The sequence below is a fragment of the Camelus dromedarius genome, chromosome 1 (genome assembly GCF_036321535.1).
Source record: "Camelus dromedarius isolate mCamDro1 chromosome 1, mCamDro1.pat, whole genome shotgun sequence".
NCBI lineage: Eukaryota > Metazoa > Chordata > Mammalia > Artiodactyla > Camelidae > Camelus > Camelus dromedarius.
Genome location: NC_087436.1, coordinates 57886054 through 57909636, shown reverse-complemented (window position 1 = coordinate 57909636; position 23583 = coordinate 57886054). Strand labels below are relative to the sequence as shown.

Here is a 23583-nt window from a genome sequence, read left to right as displayed (position 1 = left end):
CTTGGGTCTGAGGGAGACCAGGGAATTATCATCTAATAGATCTGTCTTTGCTGTCTGACTTTTTCATTCTGACCTGAGTAAACTGTGAAATTAGGCTAAATATGAGACCATCCTGTGAAACAGTGCTGAGTATTTAAGTAAACTGTGAAGCATGTGGGAGATTCAGAATCAGTTTGTAACTCTTTAAAAGGGACCAGGGAAGTCCTGGCACATATACCCAGGCCACTCCTCGAATTATAATCCACAGTTGTGCCACACAGCATTTATGGCTTCAGTGCTAGTGACAGAAACACACCTTAGTCCCATTGTATAATTCCTGATGAAAAATAACTCTCAAAAGAAAAACTGACTAAAGAGCAGAAATATATACAGTAATCTTAAGAGGATTTTTTTTCCTTTCTCTTTATCTGCCTGGAGTTAGTGAAAACAAGCCTTGACACATCATTTACTTAACATCTCAGCAAAACTGATTCTTACTGTTGAACCTGAAAGAGCATATAAGAGATAAAGAACAGGCAAATCCAGCTATTATTTCAGGATCTAAAGGATCTAATTGGTAGCCAGAGTTCAAGGCTGACCTTATCAGTTGGAGATGGGGGGAAAAAAAGAAAAACCCACAATAGTAAGATAAAAATAATGTTTACCTACCTCCAAAATTCAGTTCTTGTAAATAATAACCCATCAGTACAAACGGAAAATTGTGTGATCTGAATAATTTATGTAAAGGTATGATTCGTGCCAGAAGGATTAGGGGTATAAATAGCAACAATTTAATATGTGTAAAGAAGTTTACTTCAAATTAGAAACTATTTTTAAGCAATAGGCTTAAAATTACTCTATTCTTTTGTCTTTTCTTCTATGCATTAGGGGTAAGGCCTTAGTTACTTGTGCTGGAATGTTACATGTACACTGGCAGGCACTATTGTACTTTTCATATTTCTAATAAGCATTTACTGGGGCTAGGCTGAAATCTCACTTAGAACAAAGACCAGGTCTGTCTTGCTCAGTGGAACAACTCCAGTCTTAGCACTGCGGCTAGCATATTTCAGGTGCTCAAAAAGTTTGAATGGTTTTGTTAAATTAATTGAATGGATGTAGAATCAATGCCAAGTCATCACGCCCAGTCCCTGACCAGGACTTTTATAAAGCAGTGGATCTCAAAATGATTCACTAAACCTGTGCCGTAAGTACCAACTGCAAACTTGTTAGAAATGCAAATTCTCAGACTTCATGACCAACATTCACAATCAGAAACTATTGGAGTAGGCCCAACAATCTGTTTAAAAAGCCCTCTGGGTGATTCTAATTTGTACTAATATTGAGAATCACCAAGGTAAAGAAGCCTCAAATACACTGTACACAGTGATTATGAGAGTGTCTCGACAGTCTGTTACAGAAAGATAGCTTCTATGGACAGATTGTGCATAATTTTAATTTCTCGAGAACTTTTCTACATCTCAGGAATTGCTTCGCTTTAACTAGAGGAACTATTCCCTATTCATGTGGAGTAAATTGTGTGTTTTCTGTAGGAAGGCAGACTTAGTTGGAGTTCCTGGTACAGATCCTGAGACAAGGGCTTGGGTGCAGATGGTTTATTAGGGAGTTATTCCCAAAAAAGCGCAAGTGAGGAAGTGATGAACATGAGACAGTAAAGAGAAAAGCCAGTCAAGAATGTGTTACGAAGAATGGATTACAAAAGTGGGCAAATGAGGCTCAGTCCTTCAGCAAACCTGAGAAACTGTGTGTGGAATATAGCTCAGAGGCACCCCACTGGGAGGTAGGGACTGGAGCCTTTTTCTACATCCTCCCATCCACGTTGGTTGAGAACTGACCTGCAGTGACACTAACCTACCCCCGCATCTAGGTTATGCTCGTATGCAGCCGAGTAAGCTGGAGAAAGTCCCAAGGCAGAGAAAAGAAGTGACACAAGCTCTTAAGATGGGACATGTCAATATGCTGGAAACTGTTTTCACCTACAGTTGCAAGGCAGCTCACATGGGCTGAGGGGCTGGGAGGCAAAGAAACCCTCTAACATGATAATCCTCACCCAGTTCACAATAATTATTTAATGTCTATCAAGATACGTGCTCAGAGTTAGTGGCTGGGAATGTAAACATAGATAAAGCACCATCCCCGCCTCAAGAAGATTTCAGCGTAGTGGAAAAGTAAACAGATAAAAAGATAATTAAAATATAACTAGATACCTACATTTGTAAGAGGAATTTATAGAGGAGAGAGTGTAGTGACCATGGAGGACTTCTTAGAGGTGATGCTGATAATCGTGACGAAGGGGAATCTTGAAAGGCACTTAGAGGCCAGCCAAATGAAGAGGCTTTGGGGGAAGAGGAGCTGTGGATAGAAGCCAGAATGATTGAGATGTGAATGGGAGGTGTGAAAAAATAGAACCAATCATAGGCAATGTTTGAGATTGTCTATACAAGTCGGTGGAGAGGTCATGTGTTAGGTGCTGGGAAATATGGAGTCCTATGGGTGATAAATGGAGAGATGGAAGGTGTGAGAGTATGGATACCTGCACACTACAGGTATCCTACAGGTACCCTGCAGAGGCTGCAGACTCCCTAAGGAGGAAGGAAGAAAGGGACTCAAAGTTCTATTGAAGTGATTAGTCCCTTTTTTTGGAGAAAGAGTGCCTATTTTACTGTGAAGAGAGGAGAGCAATGAAGTTAAAATGGTGTGTATTCCTTTGTAAAAATGGGGCAAGTAATAGCAACTACCTTCGCAGGGTTGTTATGAGACCTAACTGATGAATGGCACTACAAGGCACTACAGTGTTTACTGCTGCTTCATGGGCAAAATACAAACCCTGAAGTGTTAGCTATTATTATTCAAATAAGGATTTTGTTTGCTTGCTTTGCTTTTGAATTTAGAGGGACAGAAATTTGAGGGCTTGAAACCATATCTACGCTACCCATTGGTCTGTCTTTATTGTTATTTAAAGTAGGAAACAGCTACTTGTGAAGTTGTTAGGAAAATGGACCAGGAGAACTGTCTGAAGGTTGAACGTCACTGCCATGGGAAATGGGAAGGAGCAAAACGAATGATACATACAGGCAAAAGAATTGCTGGTTAGAATCAAGTGTCTGGTAAAGGTTAGAAGCCATGATTTTGCAGTGACACTAAGCCACACAGCTGTGTGATCCATTTCTAGGGAAGGAGGAACAGTGTCTTCTCAGACATCTAAACAGCATTCAGGGTAACAGTAGTTGTTTTGTAGAAATTGTGCAGTGTAAACACAGACAGGTAAGCATACATATAAACAATTTTTTAAAAAAACTTGAAAAAATTTATCAAGAGATTTAAGATCAGTGAAAATTCTAAAATGTGTAAGGTATTTTTGAATAATCGTGCACCATGCGATCATAGCCCAGGTTCCTTTGTCAAGCTTTGTAATTCTGTTCTACAAATGACATTTTGTTTGAGCAGTTAGCAGTTGGTGCCTCCATTTCAACTGACATTTTGTTACTAAACACAGTTCTAACACCATAAGGTGATTTGTCAGTGGTAAGAAAAAGATAGTTTCTATTTCACTGTAGTGAAATAGCACAGACGGGATAGTCAGTTGCTTGGAATTCTGGAAAGTGTCCATATTGTCAAGTCCAACACCATTGCAAACATTTTTATAGTCAGCTGCAAGGTGTACTATTTAATGGAAAAAGCTATGAAAGAAACTTAGAAACATCAGGAAGCTTGAAGGTGTTTTGATTCTGTAAAAAGTTCAAGGATCATATCTCCAGTGAGCTTAAGTATCTTGAGAATGATCAACACAATTACTTCAGGAATATGGCCACGGAAGTTCACATTTTTCTTTTCTTTTGTTTCTCTTTTGGATACTTTGAGTATCAAAATTATTAAGATGTTTCTTAAGTACCTTATATTTTCTCCTGTGAAGTCTTTTGATTCTAGAATCATCAGCGTTTTCTATCATTATTGATAATAAGTTCTTGTCATTATCATTATATCATTATTGATATTTTAGAAAGCAGAGTCCATGTGAAATACTGGAAAAGCCCAGGGATAACAGAAATATTGAACTAGGAATGCCTTTTAATAAGCAGTAATCATAGTGGCTTCATCAGTGATGAGCTGTTGATAACCCAGAGTATGACAAATTTACACAAAGAACAGTAGTAATAAACTGGTTAACTGACTAACTGCAGAAATGTTCCTAATCCCTTATTGCTACAATACCCAGGAATCATTATCCATTTTTCTGTCCTAGAAGCTTTTGGCCCTTTGTCCTGTGACGACAATCAGAAGTTTTGTTTTGATGAGAGAATAGGAACAGATAACTCTTTCTCTGAGTAAGCATTAGCTGCCAAATATGTGTGTGTGTGTGTGTGTGTGTGTGTGTGTTTGATCAGCTAATCAGCATAGCAAGTTGTTCACATTCTGAAAAGAATGTGAGAACTAAGACTCAACTAACAGAAAAACAAGTTTTCTTACACCACTTTAAGACAAATGGTCATGGTGTAGAATGATACATGAAACCACCTGCATTTCTCAGATTCTTCAATGGTTCATTCTTTTCTCTCAAAGGTGTATAGTAGATGCAATAATAAGTTACACAGTGGAGTTCAAATCCATATGCCACACAGTGTTCTGCAATACCCAGTTTAACTGTAGATATTTTAACTTTGAGGAAAGCATAATAGTTTCTGAAACTTGGGGAAAGAGGGCTATGAAATCAGTACAGAGGATATTTACTTATTCATTCTTCCTTCCACCCCTGGCTGTATGATTTGGATGATTTACTTCAGTTGTCTTCATATGTAAGGCAGACATAAATGTAGAGCTCTCATCATAAGGATATCGTGAGCATTAAATAAGTTACTATATATAAAAGCACTGGTGCCTGGCGCATAGTAAGCACTCAATTAATATTAGCTTTTATTATTATTATTGATGTGCTACAAGCAGCATTCGATTAACAGTTACTGAATCAAATGCACTTGTACTCACCTGTGAGTATGAACAAAACTACTGCAGCAACCTAAGTGAAGAAGGGAAAGAGGGCTAACAAAGGAAAGAGATCAGCACGTTTGATACTTAATGTTACAGGTGCTTTAGATCCATTCATCCATTTCATCCTCACTATACACCTGTGAGAATAGTGTTATTCAGATAATCAGGGAACTGAGAGAGTAAGTAACATATCTGACTGTTAATAAAAAGACCTGGCATTTAAACTCAAACCCAGTTATTCAAATTTAATGTTCTTTTTTTAATACCACATAGCCTCCAAATTCCAGGATATCTGACCTTTGAAGATTTAAAATATGGTATTTCTGCACTTCATTACCGTGTAAATAATTAAGATCTCCTAGTTGATAAAATGTGAATTGGGTCATTTTCTTATTATTTAATTTTTAAAAATTAAATTCCATCCAGTGACTTCCTTTCAATACAAGTTTATCAGATGGTTTAGTCCTGGATAAAATCCACAGGATCCCCAGATGTGTAAGCACGTGTTTAGGCTGTACAATTATCTTTTTTTCACAAACAGCATTTAGTGAAACTTTGCCTTGTGCCTGGCAACAAACTTTACTGAAACCCTACTATCTTTCACTGATTATTCTAAGGGTATAGACCAGTGACCAAAATGAAATTCTCACCTTCTGTGAAGCTTATATTTTAATGTGCACAGAAAGAGACAGGAAATACGTGTGTGTGTGTGTGTTTGTCTTATGTGGGCTAAGTGTGTGGGACTGGCAAGGATGGGCATCATAGCAGGCATGCCTGATGGAGTAATATTTTGATAGGGACCTAGACGAAGGGAAGAGGGGCCGTGTGCATGTCTGGGGTGGAAGAGCAATGCAGGAGGCAAAGTGATGGCAAAGGTGGGACTATACTGAGGACAGGAAGAAAACCAGTCCAGCTGAAGCACAGGGAGTAAGGGGAATATAAAACACACAATGCCCTCACAGCCAATTACATAACTACACACTAATTAAGGCTGGAATAAAGGTTTGTTCGCAGTGTTAGAGAGTGCAGAAAGGGGGGGCAATACTGCCTGGGGTTGGGGAGGTAAGAGTGGGGAAGGATTTGGCGTTCGCTTCAGTCTTTGAATTTTGAGAACTACTTTGTCAGGGAGAGGATAGAGAAGAGATCAAAAGGAACAGAGCAAAGGCATGAAAGCTCACAGTTGTGACGGGCCTGTGTGTTGTCTTTTGATGTGATCAGTAGACTTCTCTGTAAGATTCTTTTTCTTTATTTGCTTCAAGATAGTAAGAAAGTCTTATTGCATAAATCCCAGCAATTAAGTTCCAATGTGTCCCCAAACAATCATTTTAAGCCCTGATCAAAATCCAAGTAATAACTTACATTCATCTTTTTTGCCAGATATTCTTAAGAATTAATTTACTCTGCCAAGGGTCATTTAGCTTTTTTTAAAATAAAGAAATATTTTAATGTCATTCCTTTCTTGTGCTAAAAGTTAACAGATTAGAATATAATAAAACAGGCAAGGCAAGGGATGAGTGGTCCTTCAACAAACACTGCTTTTCCTAATTGTTTGGGGATAATGTACCTTTAATCACTAGAGCTGACATCGAAAAGAATCTCAGTGGAAGCAGAAACTCACAAAGAATTAAAACAACAACACCGTGATCACTTGCACTGGAAACAACTGTCAAATATTTATTTACATCCTCAACAGGCAAAGTCTTGAAATCATGAATTTACTTTTAACCACTGTTCAATCTCTGTTCAATAATATAGCACACAGGAAGGTGGATCTGTGCCATATGATGAACACAGATTCTGTGTTTTCTTACGTTAGTGCCCGTCTTTCCACATTAAAAGGCGTAGCAGGTAGCATACTGTTGGCCAAATCTCAGCGGTGGCATATTTCCATCTCCCAGGGGGTGTGGGAAGCCCCAACTGCACAGCAGTAACAATAATTCTAGCATATCCGTTTATGAAATAACTTTGGCAGTAATGGCAAGAGGATTTGGATGAAAGTGTATTTGTGGTCTTCCAGCTGGAAGATCAGAGCAGAGATTCTAAAGCAAAAGGCACAGAGTGGGATGGCAGATAGTGGCTGCTTGGATAAGAACAGAAGAGTTGGGGATCCATGCTGAGCTCAAGGGGAAACGCAAACAAGACAGTCTTTTCAGAGTATCTTCTTGCTGCCCACTACCAGCATGAGAGATTACTGATGCCATCTGCTGGATATATTTGGTATTTAAAAATGGAATCTGCACAAATGATACTCCAGTGCCTCTTGATACTGTGGCTTTAGTTCTTCTAGTGAGAAGAAAATCGAAAACCAGATCAGCTAAAAACAAAAAACAAAACAAAGTCAGGTACATGTTTAGTGTATCTTAAGAAGTCTGCAACTTTGCATTGTCACTCTGCATTTCTGAGAATTATAGTGTTTAATTTCACTGTGTTTTTTAGCAGAACTGTGTGGTAGTACGGTTTACTGGTGTGTGACACTTAGGAAACTGGATGTAGAGTTTGTACTATAAATCCAGGAACTCCTTGCTAAAAATCTTCTATGCATTATAAACTTTATACGTGATATACTCCCTTTTGAACTTTATTGGAGGAAGGATAGTGGTTTGGTTTGGTTTTGTCTTATTTTGTTTAATTAGAAATGGAGAAAAACATTAAAGGAAAGAACAAGTATTACTATTTGATCACAACTATTACATATACCTTTGAGTTTTACGTAAGATATGGTAATTCAATTTTTGTTTTTCTGTGTTCTGGGGAAAATTTCCTTTGTTAGTTGCATTCCCTATAGAACTATTATAAAACTATGCTTTTAAAATTTAAATATTCCTCATGGTGCTTCAATAAAAATTTAGAACTCTTGGAAATGTGTGACTAAATTAAATTGATTCTAGTCTGTATCTCCCAAGAATTGCTAATCCCATGAGATTTGTAGTGGAAATGGTTTCTGTGGTCAAATTCATTTGGAATAGTCTTACATTCTAAACATCTTCTCTTGGAGTTTCATAAAGCACATTTATTAAAACATGAAGAGTTGGTATTTACTGAGAGTTTACTATGTGCTATTTTTGCATTTAATCTTTGTCATGATTCTATCATGAAGGCACTATCATAAACCCTAGTGACAAATGAGGAAACTGAGGCTTACAGAGTTGGTAACTTGTTCAAAGTCACATTTACGAAAATGGAGAAAACTCTGATTTTAGAAGTCTTGCTCTTAAGTCTGAAGCCATACGCTCAAAATAATAATATATGAAACAATATTATGGATTAATATGACCTAGGTTAAGTATATTTCAGTATTGATATTAACCTGTTAAAAGCTTTGAGGATTAGTGCAGTGATGACATCTATTTCACATAGCTTAACTTAGCATCTCTAAATCTACTTGGCCATACAGTGCTTACAAATTTTAGTGGAAGTAATTTCCCACAGAATACTGAAATGCTGAGATGAGTATAATACAATAGATCAGGAGCCAGGAAGGGAGTAGCCTGTTAGTATTTCTCTGGCCACTCGCTCCAAATAACTGCTGGTGTCCTTCCCCAGGCACGCCACTCACTCAGGATTCCACCGGACGGTTTGGAATGGGCAGGAGTAGGAAGCAAACGCTTGATATCTTTGTTACTGCAGGTGCACAGAGCACGGGAACCCTTTCCATAAATGTGTATTATTTCGTACATCCTGCAAAGGGAGTAAGCTTAATTTAGTTAAGCCACAAGGTTGAGTGAAAAACAGCATGCTGCTGTTATTACTGAGTCAATTAAATTGTCCTCTGAGCTTGTAGGAACTGTTCTGCATTTATTACCAGTGAGCTACACGCACTGGCAGTTTCTTTGCTTCGGATTGTCTTATATTTAGCACATCTTAAAGATTTGAGAACGGATGATAGAAGACATGGTGATGAATTGTTGGGCTTTTCTAAAGATTCAGAAGTTCTAAAGTCCCTGCCAGTGACAGATGGTCTGTCCTTACTCATCACTTGTCTTCCTGACAGGACTTGATTTTTTTTCCCCCTTTTTTGTTCAGTTCTCTTAAAAGTAAGCTCAGCTTCTTGGGAGGTGGGGTAGTCTTATTTGTTATGACCATGTTTCTGTATATCGCTGTGGCAGCAGCTCCGTGTGAACGTGCACCTCGCGCCCTCTCGTTATTAACGTGCATGTGTGTAGTGATAAGAGGGAGGTGTGGGGCAAGAGGGGAGGGAACAGATTACTAAGAGGAATCCATACGTCCTTTCTTCTTCTTATTTTGTAACTGAACCTTCTACAGTCCCCATTGGATAGTTTTTTCTTACTGACTTGCTACTTTCTTTTGATAGCCCAAGCATAATGTGATGTTTTAGACAGTGTTTCTTACTATTATGGTAATAAAGTCTATATTATTTTAGGACCGTCATTATTTCATAGCAGTCAAAAATTTTTGGAAGTTTTGGGTTAAAGAAATACAATTAGGGTAGAATAACTTGCTAGACATCTATAAGAATCCACAGAATGAGACCAAACAACTACAACAGTAATGCAGTTAGATGTAAACTATGTTCCCACTGAAAAAATTTCCATCAAATTGCTTAATCCTTTTCATTGGCTTAAAATATATTTACTGCTAAAGTAGGAGATGTGCTACTTATGTAAGGAAGATGAGAAAATGGAATAGTTTTCTCTAAGTTCTAATATAACTGGAAATAAATACAAAGGCTTAAAATAGTCTAGGATATCGTACAATCACTTCTGAATCCTTTATCGAGAAGTAATTCAGTCCTTCAAGTTAGTAATGAAAGTAGTTTGTTACAGCATTACTTAGGCTGAAGTATATTAAATGGAAAGTGATTAATACAAATATAAAAATTATTAGATGAATTGATTTGGGATTTATAATTAGTTGTTTGACATTTGCTGTCTACACAAATGGCTGAGAATTTCTTTTTATGTAAATATGTCTTTTATAAGAATGTTCACTACATGTTAGCTCAATTTATAAGATGTGAAAAGGATAAAGAACATTATCACTCCTTTTTATCTTTTCTTTTAACTCTACTGTAATTTTCACTTCTCTGGGTGTATATGTGTGTGTATGTATATATATATGTTTAATAGTAGGTTATATATAGATATTTAATAATATGTAAGAATATACATAATATAAATAGATACATAGTCGGTTTCCAAGATCTAAGCTAGTGATCTCCCCATCACCTTTTTATGCCTCTTACTAAATATTCGTTCCACCATTACAGATATCAGTTACCTTTTTAATTAGTGGCTTTTTGCATTGCTCTCTTTTAGTAACATTCAATTATAAAAAATCAGAGAAGTTATGCCAGCTCATTAGTTATGCATGAAGATGTTAACCTAGACCTAAGGAAATTATAGTCCTCTTTTAGTGGATAGTTCCTCAAATAATGAGTGGAAGCATTAACTTTCTGTGTACAACATAGCAATAAAAAAGTTTCAGAGCTTCTTTATAATATGGTGCCACAGTAAAGCATGGATTTTAGTTGTGTATCCATGTATATCTTGTATAATTAAAGGGACGAGGCACATTTACCTCCAGATGCTTAAGTACCTTTCTGGTATAATTTATTTTCCTTCCCCAAAGAACAATGGGCTCATAAAAAAAGCCCTGAACATTCAGTATTCATGAAAAGGCCAACAGATATTGCATGGTTTTGAAATCATGCTTTTATAAAATCACAGAATTTTAAATTACTCTAATAAGTGTGTTTATTAAAATTAATTAAGGTTAGAAAAAGGCACATAGCTGAGATTAGTAAAAATGCATTGCAATAAAGAAGATAGGCTAAGTTACTCTAACAGGTAGACCCAAAATGCAATGTCTGAACATAGCAGAGGTTGGTTTCAGCGTTAGCATAAGACTAGTTCACGGAGTAGGGAAGTGGGGTCTGCTCCATGACCTTGAGCTATTGTGATAAATGATTTATTTCTTTATCTGCTGTAATGTGCTCATATTTTTTCCTCGTTTCAAAAATATAAAGAAAAATGTTTTATAGTTTAGTATTCAAGAGTAAAAGAGAGACAGGAGTAAGAGAAGATTATTTCCTAAGCAAAGGACGGTGGTATGGCTAGTGGTATCATGGCCTTAGATGAAATATTTGCCTTTCTCCTTTACTGAAACACACGATTGAGCCTGTACCAATATACTATTTTCTGCTTCTGCCTGAAAGTTTATTTCAAGACAAAGTGTGAAAGTTGAGTAAATTTTGTGGTCTAGACACATTATCAGTGTTATCATTATAGACACAGTATTATGTTATCATTATCATATCAAGAAGGTAACTCTTACCTTCTACTTATTTCATAAATTTTGTTGCACAAAATAAGTCTTTACTTAGGTTCTACAGGTTAATACAGAGTTCTCATAGACTGCATTTTGCTTTATCTTGCCACACGGTACACATTGTCTGAACAGGGATAATTTAGGCTAAATTGAGTCATTTCTTCATTCTACTAATAATATTGTTCCAGAAGTACTTTCAATCTATATTTTGGTTTTCATTCTCTTTTCTATAAATACTTCGTATTTCTATATGTTAGTCATGTGGGTTTTCCCCCCATATTCAATATAATTTCTCGCTCTTTTTTTAATACAGAGAACTACTTTGCTTATATCTGAGTCTCTAGTTTGTATTCCATTAAATTCTTATGGCATTCTCATTTGTTTTTTTAACAGCTTTGTTGCTAATAAATTACTGATGATTTGTCTAAGATGATTAAAGAAAAATAGTTATAAAATTAGAAATAAAGGGTGTCATTACTGGTATAAAGTAATTTTTTTTTTTAGCTAAAGCTGAAAAAACTGAAAACTGCATGAGTCGTATTTTCTACATTAAGTTTCACCTAGAAGTTGAGCATTAGTTCAAAAAATGATAATAATGATATAACTCAAAAATAGATAACATATCCTTACTTCTATGATACTGTATTATATATACACATTAGTAAGGTCATAGGAATCTATATGATGTATATGGAAATGGTATAAAGTTTATACCAAATTTTTTTTGAATTCTGCAAATAATTATATACTTTAAGAAAGTGTTGAATCACATAAAAATATATTTCCATTTGTATTTTTCATAATTCAGTGCATCTTTCAGTAGGTATTTCTCAGAATACCCTCAAAGAATAACCCTCAAAAGTAATTTACACTTTATAACAATTCCTTGCTAGCTATTAGAAAGTATCTTCAGTTGAAACGTAATCTGCAGGTATTGTTGCTGAAAATAACAGAATAATCTCTTTCAAATCAGTTTAACCTATTATATATCTATTTGCTCCATGGCATGAGTTATAAAACATGTCTTAGAATATGTATGATAAACTGGATAGAATGGAAACCTTGATTAAAAAAAGTGACCTCTGCTGTACACACGCAGAGACACAGACAACACACAGAGGAGGGTCACTTTTAGGTCCTTAGCTGAGGATCATTTCAAATCAATTTATCCATAGCTATCCAGACAAGATTGTTGCCTACATGTAGTTCACTTTTCTTTTAACATAAGTTTTCTTTCTGTTCATGTTACTAGTGGTCTAAAAGCTACTGAAATTACCCACCTATAACATATGTTAGTATAAATGTTTATTGCGTTTAGTCTTTACATTCAGGTAATTTTATGATTGGATCTCCTTAGAATACACTTGCACAAAACTTTTCAGAACATAGAGCATTTTACTTTGTCAAGACAATAACAAACATATACACAGGGATGTAGATGATAAGAATGTTAAGTTAGAGCCAGATTATGGAGGAATATGTACTTAGGTGTTTCTTAGGTACGTAATAGAAGGTCATCAAAATTTATTTGGAGTAGGAAATATGATTGGAACTCTACTCTAAGTTAAAATCACTAAAGTGTTATTTACATTTTTTTTCAATTGAAGCCTTTGTTTTTCTAGGCTTTTGATTATATTTTCAAACTTAATTAGCAAGTCTACAGTGCATTTACAAGATGAACACATGCTTCCACAGTGTTTTACTAATGGTTTCCATCTTCAGTTGAGTAACACAGACCTTTCTAACGTGTAGTATACATTTTTTGCCATTTGGCAAGTGTATCTATTTAGTTTGGTTTGTTTTCCACAATTAATACTGACTGATAACTGGGTTCTTTTCTCTTCCAGGTTGTGGAGACGAATTTGGTTGCTTTTGACTGTCACTGGATCATTATAAATGAGGTAAACTAAACTAAACCTTGCTGTTAATTCAGGGTCCTGTTTTCATATGTATCGTCACAGCATTCCTAGGGCCTTGAATTTCTACCAAGAGACAGAACACAAAGTAAACTTTCAGCTTACTGAGTGGATGCTGTTAGATAAAAATAGAATAAGGAGTTTTTTTTTTTTAATTATAAAGGACTTTGCATGAATGAAATACATGGAGAACGTATTCCCCACTGAACATCTTTTAGCCTTTTCCGTTGGCACACACTGCCTACTTCGGGAGATCATCTTTATGAAAAGTACACTCTTCTTTGTCAGCACAGTGAATTCCTCCCAGTGGAGTGCTTATGTTCCATTTATATTTTACTGTTGTTTCTAGAACTTTTATATCCACCCCCCTTTACACAAAGATTAAATAGTTCAGCACATGAATATGAATAAACAAGAGCAGATTGTTTTTCTTTTCATAAAGCAATACTATTGTTTTAAAATTCACCCACTTGTCAAATCCCTTGTGAAAGTTTTTTGAATTTTCTAAGGACCATACATAAGATAAAAATACACTATTACAATATGAGAGCCCTCTGAAACAAATTATTCTATTAGCACCTGCCAGTCAGAATTGGAGAGGACAGTGAGAGGTCAGTCAGGGATAAATAATGAGATCATGTGAATCTGTTCTCAACGAGACCTAGGATTCAACGTTAACTATCACTTATGAATAAAAATTATGTATTATTTATCAATAGATACTAAATATTGAATGATTGAATAACAAGTTTTGTCTCAGGAACAAAACAGCATTTTGGGCAAGAGTACTGGTTTTGCAATTAGCCAGATCGGCTCCATCCTGGCTATACAACTGGTTAGCCGTGTTACTATGGAAATATAGTATAATCATCCTGTGCCTCAGACTGCTTTGTTTGTATGTATAGTAACATTTACTTTACAAGTTCATGATAAAAATTAAGTGAAGTATTATCCAGTATCCGTAACACAGTCCTGACAAAAGACAATAAATAGTGCTGCAGTAATGAGAAGAGCACGGTGAAGTTCACAGATCACTTTCTCACACATTATTTTGTTGAACGCTAAATATTATTATGAAGTAATGAGGGAGTCAGGGCCATGGAAAGCATATGATTTGTCTCTTCTTACACAGAAAAGTAAAACCGGTTCTCAGTTCAAGTGGTTTCTCCTGCACCACACGTCACTGATGGAGTTTTAGCTCCCTTGTTGGCTCTTTTTCACTCAATTTAAAGGCACTGGAGACATCTTACAAATCTGTTGTTGGTCTGCCAAACTTTAGGTCTACATGATTTGTCAGTGAATTTCTTATGTCAAATTAGGATGTGTTTTTCTGAGATCCCCACAGATAATGTGTGTATGTGAGATCTGCTTTTCAATAAAGTTTTTAATAACTTTAATGTTCTAATACCACTCAAGTTTCTGTCTCGATTGACTAGATATCAAGATAGAGTAAAAGGAAAAGGGAAACTTAACAAACCTTCATAATAACTTTTCAAATGAGGTATTTTCATTTCTATTTTTCTGCAAGGAATCTAAGGTTCAAATAAATTAAACAGTTTGCCAAAATTTACACAACTATGAAGAGGTGATAATGGAATGTAAAACCTTTTAGTCCTTTCCAGCCTAAAGCTTTGATTGTTCTTACTTCATTTTCTTTTGCTTCGATAATTTTCCTTACAGATTATATTTTTGAAATTTCTGCTACCTAAATTTCAATCTTAGAGGATCCATATCTTGTTACTTTTTGTCTTTAGCTTATTATTTTCTAGGCTACTATTTTTTGGAGTAGAGACTCCTCATAATTCCTGTTTTTGTCTCACCTTGCTTTTATTCCCCACCTACTGACGGCAGTGGATAGACCACACAGGCTTTTCTGTTGTAAAACAAGCTGGAGCCATTTTACTTGTTTGCATCAGTAGAGCTGACTAGGGGAAAAAAGTGATTTCTTGCCTCCTTAGAGACATGGATTAATCAAGCCTATTAATACCTATAATGTATAAATGGAAATGCCCATTCCTTTCTATTCTTTGGCAAGATTGCAGAAGGGACCCCTGAATTAACTTTTTTCCATATTCAATTTAACTTCTAGCACTATACCTGAATATTAAAAGTATGAACCCAGGTAAAGAGAGCTTTCCAGAATACCAGTGGCCGTCTGTCTAACGCTTATTTGTCAGTTTGTACTGTGGAAGAAATCGCTTCTTCATATTATAAAGAGGAAATCTGACTGAGTAAACTATCATGTGTTTCATTGATGATGATTATCTTGGAAAGAATAATACAGTTATATTTTAATATATATTTAATAAATATTATAACTCCTTTTGTTGAACTTATTAAATTTTATTTCATAAAATATTAGAAGGGCGAATGATGTCTCCAAATGGACATTCCATAATTTGGGCCACCATTTTGCAAAGAAAACATCCACACAAACAAAGCAATCTAACCAGCAAATAACTCAATAAATGCTAGAAGTGTAGAAGACAGTATAGAAGACCTCAGTTCTTTTCTCCCCTTCACACTTGGGTTTTCTACTGTAAACTGTCATAACTATAACTTCACTTTACCATTACTGGAACTCTTATCTCTGTTTTACTCACAGCCCTCCTTGCTAGTCCTTGAGCAGAGATGTCGTTTTAGCAAGATGGCAAGTCAGTACTACTTAACCTTTGAAAAATTTGATGTTCACAGCACACACTGTTTACCTTGGTCATTATATTTTCTAAGCTAGGTTACAACTCAGAGATCAAGCATATTTTCTGTATTTTCATCCCGAACAAAGACCATCCTTCAATATATCTGTGGTCAGCACCCATTCTTCCATGTGATTCCATTCAATCACCTCATTCTCTCCAAAGGAAACTTGAGTCTCACTACCTTTATTTCACTTTCAGTCCTGTTTATAATGGATGAATCATAATTTACCCTAGTCTCCATAAAAGAAGAAACAAGGATTTCTCAAATTTGCTAGGAAGATAGACTCTAAAAGGATCAACAACCACAAAACCCAACAACATGCAGATGCCCATTTTGACTGAACATGGGAATCACGAATGTGTCTAGTTTGGTTTGTGTAGCTACTATTTTGTTGCTAATTTTAAAATGGCTTGCAAACATTTATTTAATCTTATTGCACCAACAGTTTCTCAAAGAGAAACTATAAATCAAAGTTGGCATTGTGCATCATGATACAAATTGATGTTGAAACTTGAAAACAATGTATTTTTTTCATTTGCATCAAGTGTGCTATAATAATGAGAGTCCGTGCTAGCTCATATGGTGTAATCAATCATCTGTTAGTAGTTGGTAATGGTATTTATCTTCTCCCTGCAATCAGTGGCTGAAGCACAGAACAGCCTTTCCACATAAGTACTGTCATCCCTTCAGGGTCCTGAAGCAGATGGCCTAGCACTTTATTTAAGTTTTACAAAAGTTAGACATTCAGATAGGAAGCTATGCACTGTTTAGCATAATGCTATGCGCACCCTTCTATTAGCTGTTGATACTCAGCCTGACCTTTGGTGTCCTGACTTCTTATTTAAATAGTTTAAGCCATTATTTTCTGTTAATCACTACTGAATTGTGCCGTTAAGGAGAAGTTCTTATTGTTCTTTTGAGATTTGAAAAGCCTAAGTGTGTAATGAATATGTCAAGCAGAAAGCTGCCATTCTGCTCCTCTTCCTGTTCTTACAGTCTACAGCTGGTGTTGTTTCACATTTCATAATATTTGTATAAGTTATTTCGCATTAACATTAAACTTGATGGAAGCATCAAAGGGTCATCTTTGCAATAACATGAAGAATATAAACGTATCAGCAAAACAATACCAACGAAAAGCATAATCTTTTTAAATGACACCACATAGTACACTGCTTAATATCATTACTAAAATTTGCTTTATTTAGAATAGATCACATTATTAAATCATCCCAGTGCCTGTACTTACAGTTGTAGGCATCTGTCTTTAGAAGGTGGTTGGGTAAAGTCTTCATTTTTTTTTTTTTATCATTCGTTTTTTAAATTTATCAGTATTTAATAAGTATCTACTAGGAGCCAAGAACTTTGTAACATTTTAAGAAATAAAAGAACAGGAAAAGGAGGAAGGGGCCCCTTCTCTGAAATAGTTTATATAGTAGAGATTGGCATCTGATCTAATGGATTTTGAGAGTCTTTCCTTCACCAGAAGTCTATTAACTTAAGCCTAAAGCTGATACCCTACAAGGATTCAGGAGTGATCCAGTTTTCCTAAAAGATTTGTTCTGGGAAGTGGCTGTTTCTGGATGGAGTTGTATCCCTACCAAATATTTTAGCTTTCCTCTTTCTTGTCTCTTACACAGTTCAGAGTCCATCCTACATTAAACTGGCACAGCAAAGTGAACAAGAATCTTCTCTTGGATTTATTGACTTGATTCTTAATAATTTTTGATTATCCATGTAAATTATTTTGGGGGAAAAAGACTGTATGCCTTGCTCCTAAAGAAGAAAAATTGAGAAAAGTTAGGTACACTAAAATGTATTTGTTTATTTGTATTGCACTGTTAGTTCTTATTTCATAAATACACTTAGTCAAAAAATAACACAAAAAAGAAAAATAATTTTATAATTTAGCGTCTTTAAATTCTTTCAAATAAAGGAAATGTGCATGTCTTTATAGAGATGAGCACATTTGGGTAGTATGGGCTGTTTGAGAGAGTGAGTGGCAGACTAGTTCTTCACATGGTTATTTTAAAAAATCAGATGGTTTAAACATTTTTAAAGTTCAGAGCATTAGAACAGTATAGATTCCAGTAGATTATACAGTAGTTCCATGTTTTAATACAGAAGTTTACTTACGGATTTCTTTTTCATTTAAAATATCTCTTGATAGATTAAGGATTCCCTTGGCTTTTAGTGTTTATATAACATTGCATCTGCTACTCTTGAAATGCACCTTTTGAAAATGCAGTTCTGTAAATATAAAGCAGCTGCCTAATCAAGTTTTCATATCACTATCAAACTATTTTTGAGATCAGGTGTCAAAACTAAGACTGCAAGTGAATTTTTTGTGACAGACTGTCTGTTAACTTCATTCAGAATGGCAGATTCTTTCCTCCCAGAAAATTACTTTCTTTTTCCTTTCCCAAATAATAATAGGCAAAATATACTCAATTCAAATTGACATTTTCTCAGATATAGTCGCTTAGACACCTGAGAACTTCAGCTTTTAGAACCTGTAAAAGTTAACCATCTCCTTTTGTGGGTTTAAAAATAGTCCTCTTAAAGACTTTAGCTCATGATAGATGACTTTATCATTCCTTGTAGAGTCATCAGGCTATTAAATGCTGGAATAATATATCTTTAGAGTTTTAATTCCTACCATTCATGAATATTAATCTAAATAATTCCTGTAAGTAAAAATGGATTTCTTGTATAATTATTTCAGAAATGTCTCTTGTGATGACATTTATGAATTCATACTATGAATAGAGAATATTTTGAATGAAGAGCTTGGAATCTCCTGTTTATTTATCAGTGAGAATAACAGTATCTGAATCAGAATGTAATTTTTAGCAGTAAATAAGATAATAGGTTATGTACTTAGCATTTTGCTTAATATATAGTAAGGACTTAATAAATGTAAGTTTTTGTTCTAATATTCTGATTTGTAGTTCACCATGAGTGGAACATGTAGAAATGATGCTGTTTGACAAAATGTTGATAAATCTACTGCTAAAGAAAAAAAGACCACGTATAAAACACAACTTAGTCAAGGTTATGAGAAAAGTTAGTTTTTTCATTGTCCTTTTAAATGAAAATTCCTGTCTGCACAATATGAAATTTTTTTAAATGTAAAGATAATTGAATAGCAATATTAATTAACTTTTAAAGTTTTCTGGTTAAAGTTCAGGCTTAAAATGGAGTTGACAGAACACTAATTTTACTCTGAGTAGATGACAGAGAATTAAAAAGTGACCTGCTTTTTGCCAGGCAGAAATTTTGGTGGCCAGTGAAATGACACACACTAAAGGAAAAAGACGGCATTTTAAACTGAGGAAAATCATTTTTTATGGTACATTAAGGATTAATCGACCGGAAATCCAGGATATTACACTAGACATAGCTGATGGCAGGTGTTATTTTATTTTCAGAAAAATCTGTATTTCATAAAGATCATAAGTAAAGGATGAATTTTAAAGCCACTATGTGCTATAAGAAAGAATAATATGTGATTAGCTTAGTAAGGAAATGAAGAAAATATACACTTGTAAATCATCTCTTTCTCTTCCATTATTCTAAGTCTTTGAAACAAAACTGAGAAATGGCTCACTCCAGTCCAAAATGTCTCTTGTGTCAAATCTTTTATTTCTGTTGCCATAAGAATCTATCGAAACCAATGATATATTAATTGTAAAGACTTCATTGGTTTAAAAGGTTCCAAATGGGCACTTTGAAGCACAAACGGCCTAAGTAAAAGACTGCATTAAAATTAAATTTATTCTGATCACTTCTATTCTGACAAATTCCAATTAGAACAATGTTCAATTAGAACAGGTGTATGTTGTAAAAATAATATTTTATTTTTATTACTTCTACATTTATGATTGAGTCAAATCCTAAAATTTAAGTCTGGAGTTAGGAGTTGGTGGGGAAAAGGAAATAGAAATTGCTTTTCCTTGAGTTTCACAAATGCTCACATGCAAAATAGTATTGGTTTGTATAAAGAGCACTGGAGCTCACACTATATTAATCAACATAATTTTCCATCTTTATGTTAAGACCACAATTATATACTCAGTTAATTATTCAACAGTTAGTGAGCACTTTATCTGTTCCTTACCAAGAGAAATGTATGAATTAACATCAATAGTTCAAAGAAATCATTAGGAAAAGTCTTTTTGAAAATAACATCTCCTCTTTGTCTCTCTACCTATCTTATTTAAGAACCCAATTTTTCATTGCTAAGAACGATATATATTACTCTTACATTGCAACTATCTTCCTAGGTACTCAAGGTACTTTGAAATCCATTAACGAATAATTAAGCATAAAAGCAACCTACTTTCTGACTTTTCCCAATGTTTATACAACACATTTTTTTCTGAAGTTTTCAATATACTATAAACTTATTATTGATAAAGTATATTTAAGTCAATTGCTGTGTTTCAAATTATTTAAGTATTAATTAATTATATACATAATGTATATAATTTGAAGTACAGACAGCAACTACAAATGAGTTGATTATTTTAATGAATGTGTGTTGTTGTTTTCATTTGGATGTGAGCTAAGCATTAAACAAATGTATTACAGTAACAGGATCCCTTAGCATTTCCAGATAACAACTCATTGATAGTTTTGTGTTTCTGTTACTGTATTAAATAAAGCATTTCTAATTCTTCCATTTCTTATCTTATCTTACAGGAAATAAACGATCTGGATGTACAGGAACTTGTAAGACGGTCAATTGGAAGGTTAACGATTATTCGACAGACATTTCCAGTCCCCCAGAATATAAGTCAGCGATGTTTCCGTGGCAATCATCGGATATCTTCAACGTTGTGTGATCCAAAGGATCCATTTGCTCAGAATATGGAGGTATGTTCTAAGTGCCAGGATATTTCTTCAAGGATGCTATGTTGGGCGATTGTGGAGAGAGCTTTTCCAGTGGCATTGCATTCAGAATTACACGTTTTCATTTTCTGAACTCGTCTCTGCTAGCAATTTCATAAATCTGATGGAGAGAGCACTAAGAATCCATCTTTGATCGGTCTGACCTCATTACAGCGAAATATATCCTTGTTTAATAAAAATATATCCTTGTTTAATAAAAATATAATAAGTAAAGGTTATTTTCTTTTCAGCAAGTAGATTGATAACATTTCTCATGGTAGAATTTGTGATTAATACTCTTTAATGCCAAACTCCAAAGCATTAAGCTAATAAATATGTTTGACTTTTCTGGCTTAACAAGGACATAGAAGTTTTTTTTTTTTCTTTTAAAGATTAATTTCTGGTTTGAAGAGCTGCACCAAAAAAAAAAAAAAAAAAAAAAAAAAAAAACAACTTAGAAGTCCAAAAACTGCTGTAGTGCTATAAACTCAGATGAGATGTAGCTGAAACCTTTGCTATTCAGAATACAACAAAGAATTTGAAAGTAAATGAATACAATCTCTGAGCAGCAAAATAAAATCCACCAAGTCCTTACAGCTTGCTCATAAAAATTCCCTTTTAATATTCATCTGGAGCCTATTTCTTTTTCTTAAGGAAAATCCTATCAGGATCTTTTTTTGTTTTATTTCTCTTTGCACTGGATATCTCAGTATGTCAGTTTGAAGGAGATATAACAAAGGTAGGCACATGGACAAGAATTGAGCTCCATAAGAAGTGCTCTTTAGATAGGCAAGAGACAAGAAAGAAGAAATCAAACAAATACACTAATTCAAATATCCCATCAAAAGAGAGATTTCCCTGTAAAACAGCTCTACATCATAAAACAGTTCCTAAGGGTATCACTGTAGTATGTTGCCAGCATGTTAGTTAATATTTAAACAGTAAACCTACAATATCAACAAAGATGAAAGTCATGGTCAATTTCAAAAGTGAAAAGAAATGTATGATATATTTTAGAAACCTATTTCTTCAAAACATTCAATATCGAAAACATTTTAGTTCTCAGAGATGTTCAGTGTGAAAAAATAATCCTAGGAGAAATAGTTCATTCCCAATGATACTAAATAGAAGAGTTGATTTTGCAGACTTCCTGAACAATGACTCCACAGCTTCCCTATCTTTAGTCAGCTTTGAATTTTTTAGATAAATTACCATTTATCCAGCTTTTTCTTCATACTTATTACCATTGTAATGAGCAGTGTATATTTATCAGGCATCTGGCTCCAGGATTATTGCCCATAGAACTTTCCTGCTAGATTTTAAGCTCATTTAGAATAAGTTCCCTCCAGGACAAGGCATCATAAAATCACATAAAGTACTCACCTATCTCTCTTTCCCCCATCATACCCACCTCTGTAAATATCTGTAGGTTTGAATGTAATTAGGGAGAAGGCAATGGTCTAAGTAAGCCACTCTGAAGCATAAATAAGGTTAACATTTTATGCTTCTAATGACCCATCTTTTCATATTAATTGCTCATGAGTGTAATTGATGTGGAAATGATTGAATTTTAAATGGAGAAAAATGTGAAAGAACTTTGATTTAGAAAATTATGAGGTGTTAAAAGGCTGCTTCTATCAAAAGAGATAGCAGGAAATGTACAGATGGGTAAAGCAGAAAGTCACTACACAGTATTTTAAAGCATATTCGCCTAACTGCACAGTCCTGGTTCGATTAATGAGTTCCTCGAAATCAGGGAACAAATATTTTGTTTGTCTTTATATTCGCAGGCCTATCTGATGAATTCAGGATGGGCTGGAAGCACCACTCCTACCATCTTCATTACTCCTCTCAAACCCAGATAGAAGAAAATAGGACAGTGACTTTTTCTTTGAGTATTTATTACATATGTATTTCCCTATTATATGTAATAGAATTTGACTAAATGTTTAATATGTAAAAGGAAAACTGATAGAAACTTTTATATGTGAAGATTTATACAATGAAGAGTCTAAATGCAGGGCTCTTGAATTTAAAATATTCCACTAAAAGCAGAGCATTTGTTATAGAGGTTTACCTTGGTGAATATTTTATCTCATTGAAGTTAAAAAAAAAAAAAAAAACTAGGAAAATACTTACTGAAATTTGAGAGTAGGGCATTCCCTAGAAGAATTAACCCTTACAACTTGGAGCCCGTAAAAGCGATGCAAATAAAAATGATCAGACATATCTTATCACCAGGGTACAATTGAAAAAAAAACAACTCAGAAAAAAGATGTATGAAAATATGACTTGAGTGAGCTCTAAAAGTAGAAACCCAACTATAAAATCACAATAATCAATACAACAGAGGAGAAGCAGGTACAGTGAGCCCACGTAGCAATCTCTGGGCTGTTACATATTTCAGTGTACATAGAAAGGGAAGTAAGCTTTAGAAAGAACAAAAATGAGTTCCCCCAATCTTTAAGTTAGTGCCAGGAAGACTAAAATTCAGGGTTAGCTGAAGTTGCAAAATAAATGTTAAAGACACCTTTTAGATAGAAACAGAGTTTTTAGCAACATATGAAGCAAGAAGGAAGTGGCCACTTACTGCTTGGTTAATGTTAGCTTGGCTGTTAATGGAGAGAAAATAGAAACGTTCACATCTTTTTGCTTCTGTTTTCTCCACTGAGGAAAAAATGTCTTCAGACTGGAAATATTAGAATATGTCATTAAAAGTAAACCACTGGTTTAGGAGCAGGGGTTTGGTGGTGGTCAGAGTATGCCTTACTGCTCTAAAATGAGGCCTGAAAAATAATCGCCC

The 23583-nt window shown here is 34.7% G+C and overlaps 1 protein-coding gene across 3 annotated transcripts in view; it reads left to right on the top strand.

Annotated features, from left to right (window-relative positions):
- Positions 1-23583, top strand: part of GRID2 (glutamate ionotropic receptor delta type subunit 2) — a 1267385-nt gene that overhangs the window by 764632 nt on the left and 479170 nt on the right. For all 3 annotated transcript variants that reach the window (XM_064484830.1, XM_064484825.1, XM_064484834.1), the window contains exons 5-6: positions 13119-13172; positions 20592-20765. In XM_064484830.1, the coding sequence (XP_064340900.1) occupies positions 13119-13172; positions 20592-20765 (228 nt within the window). The remainder of the gene's footprint in view (positions 1-13118; positions 13173-20591; positions 20766-23583) is intronic.